Source organism: Pieris napi, chromosome 23 (genome assembly GCF_905475465.1).
Source record: "Pieris napi chromosome 23, ilPieNapi1.2, whole genome shotgun sequence".
Taxonomy (NCBI): Eukaryota; Metazoa; Arthropoda; class Insecta; order Lepidoptera; family Pieridae; genus Pieris; species Pieris napi.
In genome coordinates, this window is record NC_062256.1 from 4,818,420 (window position 1) to 4,825,843 (window position 7,424).

Sequence of the window (7,424 nt, forward strand, 5' to 3'; positions counted from 1 at the left end):
ATAGACTATTTATGAATGCATATATCTGTATATAAACAGATAAAGTATTTTAATGTGTGGTTTTGAATCAAAACTTTTGATGATATTATATTATCATCTTTTCTAACTTAGGTTTGACATTTCTTACTTGGGAAACATTGTAAAGTAATTCATAATTATAGTTATTTTATTCAAATAGAGGTAACATCTAGTGGTTAATATTTAATACCACCATTGACCATAAATCAGAGTTCTAAGCTAAATTTCACTGTCATTTGAAATCGAATTGGAAACACAAAGACAATTGAAGAAAGTGTTTTTATATCAATGTGATTTGTCAAAAAAACAAACAATAATAACTGTAGCATATTGAGTAAGTTTTATTTTATATTCTATCTTTTTAGTGTAAATTTAAATATACAAAATACTTCGTTATGAAGATAAATCCAAAAGTCTTATGCCCGCCTATGTATAGTAAAAAAGGTTCTTAAAGTTAGGTGCTTCATATGAGTTTTAAAATATTTAACTTTTATTGTGTCTTAGGCATGTCGGCTCCCTCACTATTATCCTTCACTGTACTTGCAAGTATTAAATGCTCACATAAAAAGTACACTGTTGTACAGTTAGGGAATTAGCCTACATCATTAGGGATTAGAGTTGCATGCTGAAGCCTGTAGGCCAACAATGCTCACTCTGAATTCATAAAAACAGGTTCCAATATAATAACAGTAATTTTTTATTTTATTTAAAGAATTCCATGATACATGCACCTTTGCCCAGCACAAGCAATGTAAGCTCCCAAAAATTTAGCTAAAGCCCAATACAAATTTACCAATACAAAAAATTAAATTTGAACCATTAGCTTCTGAGAATCGCCTATTCAACCAAACAAACAATGGTTTACATACTAAAATGTTAAAAATAAGATGTTGGTTGGTTTGGATGATATTTGTATTAGTTACAATGTTTCTCTTCAGTATGTACACTGATGATCCTTAATTTTATATTTAATATTATAGTTGAAATTTACAATTTACTATTATGTGAGTATCACTGAAAATGTTTAGAAAATGAAAAAATGCTTAATGAAGAAAGTTGACAATACTTTATTGTTTTTCGATGTAATCTCCATTCCTCTCTGCACATTGTCACAGTCGATGGAACCACTGAGAAAAGCAGTGGGCCTTAGGGGTCTCTTCCATGGCATTTTCGTACGCTTTTACCGCATCTTCAGGGCTCGTAAAGCAAATACCTCGAATTTTATCTTTACTTCTTGGGACTAGGTACTATTTGGCAGTATTTTGTTTATTTCTATATTCATATTTTTACAAATTAATAATATGAATATGCTAGTCTACAGTGCAAATGTCTTGCTCAATTGAGAATTTGAACCACCAGTAATCGTTTATTTTCAGTAGTATTATGGCGGCAGTGAAAAAAATTGACAACACTCACACAAGAAACCAAGAAAAACGAGATGTGATTAATAATGAACTCTCATCTACATCTAGCGAGGAAAACCAGATATCCGTGAAAGTTTATAAAAAAAGGTATTTCAAACCAAACATTCCCTTTATTGTGTTCTTTATAAGTCAAATTATATTTTTGTAATTGGATTTCACACAAGCCAAAATAAAAATATGATACCAGACAAATTTTTCTTTACTTTGTGTTCAAACATGTCCAACAACCTTATCATTGAAATTTTAAAAGGAAACTGCTATGTATATCGTTTTTAAATTTTTGGCCCATCCTGGGGTTCGATCTCTAGGGCTAGTCGCCAGACCAATAATAATAGTTTAAAATACTTGGGTGTGGGTACGAAACTCAGTCTCTCTCGCACGAGACACGGATTTATATTTTTGATGTTTTTGCTGTTGGCTACACGAATATATCAAGAAATATTAATACTACAGGTATAAAGACTCTACATCAGACAACGAAATGGACAGACGACTACAACGAAACCACTATAAGTCTATGGGGAACATAAATGAAGGGTTCAGGGAAGGAAAGGGATTTAGGGGAGGGAAAAGAAGTAGCATCAGTGTGAGTAATGTGGATTTGAGCCTGCACAGCGAGGAGATTAAGAAATTTGATCGATTGCAAATACCAATTGTTGGGTACGTATTTAAACTTATATGGCGATACTTTGCAAGAGAGGTAACGTGACCAAGTGTCGCCTGTCGCTTAGTATTATTGTCTAGAGCCTTTGTCTATGACTATGCCTGCCGTATGTCAAAATCCAATACATTATCAACGTTTCTTGCCTCGTTTTGTCATCTTTGAATCATATGTCAAAGGATTCCCGAACGAATCGAAAGATCAAAGGAGGAATTAAAGTTTTTGGGTTATACACAGTTACCCAATTGGATACTCTGACTATCGTGAATAGTAAATTTTGTTAAAATGGGGGGTAATCCGACAACATACGGGTTGATTATTTTTTAATATACAAGGGTTCTATCTGCGGCGCAACAATAGTCGCTATCAATAAAGGCTTCCAATTTCACATATAAAGTACAGATACCGGCAAACTTCTTGAGCATTAAACGAGGGAGTGGGGAAAGTATGCGCATCGCGGGACTCAAACATCAGCTGATTTACCAATCACGCGATCGACACGTCACTTTCCCGCCGCCCCCTCCCAGTGAAAGACAAAAAGCGCTTCTGCGCAGGCAAGGACATTTGTTCATGATGTTTACCGGTATCTGTATAATGTATATAGTATACTTTTTTTTAAATAACCCAGTTTTTGTGATTATCATTTGTGAACTAGCTCACTAGTATTTGTGTTACAAGCAAACACATAAAAAAGTTTATCTTTCTGTTTGCAAAAACACTAATAGTAAAAGTTCATCCAAATTATATTGAGCACGAAAGCGTAACGAATTCATTCACTTTCACATATTATTCGTTACTTAAACAAAATGTAATGTTATCCATATTTTTGTAATATTAATTATAATATATACGTATCAGTCATGATTTTATTTTCCGTTTAATGTATTTTTATTACTTTTACAAGTTGTCATTTATTTAATGCACTTAGATAAGCAATAGACTGTACGGATTCTAGATTATCTTAATATTTATGTATAAATTACGTGTCACGTTGTTTGTCCGCTATGGACTCCTAAACTACCGAACCGATATCAATCAAATTTGTACACCGTGTGTAGTTTGATCTAACTTAAAAGATAGCTTACATCTCAATTTATACCCGCAATATTATTTTATTGCAAAATATTTGTTTATTATTTGATAGTCACAATTCTAACAGATGGCGCTGTGTTGAAAGTGCCAACGTTTCACATAAGCTACGATTTAATGGCATAACCACCAAAAAAGCATGGTGGTCCCCATGACTGGTGTTCTCCTACTGTTTCCCTTACTGTTAAAAAAGTAAATTCTGATACGTTTGTAAATTGAGATATTATCTTTTGCAATATATAGAAGTCTGATCCTTACCTATTGTAATAAAAATAAATAATCACGAATTAAAAATATAAGGCTAGTACCTAAGGTTTTTTGTATGCAGAACGTAAATAGCTCTTTATTAATCTTAAAACGTTTCCGCTTTCGTTAAGTATGTAAAAAATTCGGTTATTTAACTTTATAGATACGAAGTTATGGAAGAACGCGCAAGATTCACAATATACAAGTTAAAAGTGGAGGATGACTCTCGGGACCAGTCATGGCTTGTTTTTCGACGTTACACAGACTTTGTTCGCTTATATAACCGGATACGTAGTGAACGACCGGATATCATACTACCCCTACCAGGTAATCCTTACATATTATACAATTAAGGCCTGGCCGCGTCTATTTGTATGACCAATAAAGTCAAAAATTACCGAACAAATTTTTCATGGTGATTCTTAAAGGTTTGGGTGCGTATTTAATATATTGACCGAAATATAACGTTTATTGTTGAAGAGGTTGCGAGATATATTGCCAAATACACGAAAACCAACACAAAGCTAAGCTAGCTGTCATCTCTCAGCTCTCTCATCTTCAATTTTGTATACACTAAACTGCTAAAACTCTTAACTCTCTACAGTTGAATGACGCAGTCATGTGTATTTATAGCTTTCATGTATAGGGAAAACGATCGTGGAAACTATATGAGCTTGGACGTTTCTTGTCCGCAGCGCCGTAAAATGGAACGTCTTCACTGAGTCTATTTTGATGTGCAACATCTATAGACGCACGTAAAACCGATTTCTGGCGTGGCGACGCATGCCACGATTTGAAATAAATTCGTAAATTTTTGTATTTAATGAAAATAAATGTTTATTCAATAAATAGTCATCGTTATCTGGAAAAGAATCGTAATATTTTATTTTATCATTATGACATATTTAGTTCCTATCACAATCTGTTCTTTTCTGCATATTAATTTTACAAAATAATGTCGATGATTCACATCTCCCAGCATCCCGTGACGGCTCACATTTTTTTCCAACCAATAGAACTTGACGTTCTTCAAAGGCAAATTGGGATTTACTAGCCAACTTAATATCTTCTTTCAAATGAGATGCGGCTAAACGCCTGGCTAAACATAATATATATATTTTTTTTAGGAAAACGTCTCTTTAGAGACAATTTTGAGCCTGCGTTCCTCGAAGAGCGTGTACGCGGCCTACAAGCATTTATCAATTCTGTCCTGAATAAGCTACCAAACGACTCAACAGTACGTGAGTTTTTCTGCTTAGACGAACCACCTCAGGTGTTTACCTACCAACCAGAAGTACAAGCGGTATATGGAGCATTGGAAGATTCTATAACTACCCTCAAAATGCAGTTAAAACAGAAAGATGCAACAATAATGCATTTACAAAAACAACTCGCTCAAATGGAGGTTAAAGTAAAGGGGTGTCCAAACTGCTCCAAAGTACAAATTTAGGTTAGAATGGCTCTTACTCATTGGGAATATTTAATTTTTGTCATATGCCATATTAAAGTTTCGGGTTAATTCCGGTTCGAAGGACCAGGTAACAAGTAACAAACAGGGTTTAAAATGAATATTATAAGTTTGTAAAAATAATTATATGTCAAAATAAGTTTTTGCGAATAGAATCTCGAATAGTTAGGTGTGCATTACTTAAAAAGCAAATATTAAGTTTTTCTAGTGAATTTGAGCCTTAGAGTATGCATTTATTTTATTTTTTTTAATACATTCGTGAATAATTATTCATTTATATAGTTAAAACTCACCAAAAAATTTATTATTTCGTGATTTATTTTTTTACAGTATAGTAAAGGTGCTATGTAAGTATTTTACATTAAGTTTAATAAAATATGTAACTTAATGTCCACTATGTATTGGTGGGTTACAAAAGCCGGCGCCATATATAGCTCGCTTGTTTTATTCTTCTTATTGGCATCAAACTTTGAATTTGTATTCAAAGATTTGCACTTTGCCTTTTGGTTTTTAACGCATATTCAAGCGTATAAAGTTGTAAATGCTTAGCCTCCTATACTCGCGCACGTATTGGATCTAAAGACAAAATCAATCGTGACCTACACGCCTCGGAAACTGAAGAAAGTTTTTTCAAATCATAATATTTGCACGATGCGTCAATTTTGTTTTCAGCTTTCACAGAAATGTTCAAATTTGTAAAGGATTCTGGCTCTGTCTGGCGCCAATGTCAGGTTAACCTTGAAAGATACGTCTACGCGACTTGTCTATCTGTCAAAATACTGTTGACAGAAGAGTATCATTTCCATCCATTCCTTTGTCTCTGAAACTGGTCTATGAAAAGTAGCAATATGGCCATATCAGATGCATTAAAATGTGATGCTGATTCTAGTTTAACCTAATGTGTGAACTCGTTCGCATTGACTTTCCTAATTCGTACAGTTTACAAGAATTTTATTACAACGACGTGTGTTCGTGCTTGCGTTTATTTCAATTATGTCCACAGAATACAAAAAACTAAACGTGTAGCATGGAGTACAAAAAAAAAAATCTATTGTTTTTATTTTATAACGTCAACTAAATCTTACGTATTGTTGGGCAAAGAATATTTATGTAGCTGTATATATTTTATAGCGTGGCTTTTGTTTTGAGCAGTGTTGGTTGAAGTTGTGCACCCGTGGATTTTCCTTTCTAAGTGCGCATTAAACACTCGCTCGTACGGTGAAGGAAAGCATGGTGAGGAAATCGGATTATTTTAGATATTTGTTGAATCCTATCATTCAAACAACAAATCAGTCACCTCATAGTGGATGTAAAGTTTGAATATTTGTACAAATATTGTTAGGATAAGGTCATACAAGTGGTCTTTAAACAGTTAAGTATATTATTAATTAAAAGTATTTATTTATGAGTGGAAAATAATTTCGCTAGATTTTGAAACAACAATAACAAACATAGATTAAACATATTTTAAAGTGTTTAAATACCGAATTCTAATAATAGTTTAAATGACATCCATAGCTTATATTTTTGTCAGGATTAATATATATACAGTGTTGTGATAAATAAACCTATGTACAAGCAATAAAGTGCCTTATATGTACAATTTTACTATGGTTTAAATGTAGTTTTAAGGTGTTATAAAAATATTATTACAATAATTATTAATTTGATAGTAATGGAAAACTATAAGAGTGATATCTATTTAGTAAGTTACGGCAAAAGTATGTTTAACACGTTGCCGCTTGTCAAATTAATTGTTAGATACAGAAAATATTGTCCGTATTTCGTTACTTTAATTAGTTTATCGCTCTATTCATAATTATTGATGAATTTCCAAAATGTTTAGTATTTACTACCGTTTATTACAATAAAATTATTTAATACACTGACGTTTTTACTCCAGCCATCTGTATATTCTTCTAACCTGTATAGAAATACTGTATAGACTTCTTTCCTAATTACAGTATTCTTTGAGACTAAATGACAGATTTTAAATAACGTATATAAATGTTTGTAAAAAGAAAAAGAAACAACTTGTGGTCTTACTGTACTTTTGTAAAATTTTGTAAACTTAAGATTTTAGTCTATTACCCTCACGTTAAATGGTCGGTTAGACTTACGTCGATAATATGAGAATCTTGCAAAAGACTGAATTCCCGTACATTAGCATGTTAGACAATGCAGTCTGTAATGCAATTTGAATAAATATCAACCTCGAATTCAGCATTCAAAGTTAAGCCCAGTTGTTAGGTGAAACCGAAATATATGGACACTCACATTTCTATGAGACCCGCGAATGCTACTGGGCTTTTAGATTTGGTACGCTCTTTTCAGAAGGATCCTAAATTGAATAAGTTTCACATGGTGCGAGGCAAACAATGTAGACAGTCGCCATGGCAAGGTATATTTGTGACTGGTTTCTAACGTGATCGATACCTATTTTTTGTCGTGTAATTGGAAATATATAAAGTTGAGTATACTTAAGTGCGTACCATGTAATGTCAGTAGTCAGTACTAT

At 32.8% G+C, this 7,424-nt stretch overlaps 1 protein-coding gene across 3 annotated transcripts; it reads left to right on the plus strand.

Annotated features, from left to right (window-relative positions):
- Positions 1–65: 65 nt before the first annotated feature.
- Positions 66–6,791, plus strand: LOC125061382 (sorting nexin-16). 3 transcript variants are annotated; one of them, XM_047666798.1, is made up of 5 exons: positions 66–352; positions 1,392–1,529; positions 1,896–2,102; positions 3,602–3,765; positions 4,566–6,791. In XM_047666798.1, exons 2-5 carry the CDS (start codon positions 1,402–1,404, stop codon positions 4,886–4,888), a joined length of 822 nt encoding a protein of 273 aa, XP_047522754.1. In that variant the 5' UTR covers positions 66–352; positions 1,392–1,401; the 3' UTR covers positions 4,889–6,791. The 3 variants fall into 3 exon arrangements, with proteins under 3 accessions (XP_047522754.1, XP_047522755.1, XP_047522753.1); XM_047666799.1 differs by having other exon boundaries at positions 1,398–1,529; XM_047666797.1 differs by having other exon boundaries at positions 67–352; positions 1,395–1,529.
- Positions 6,792–7,424: the final 633 nt, after the last annotated feature.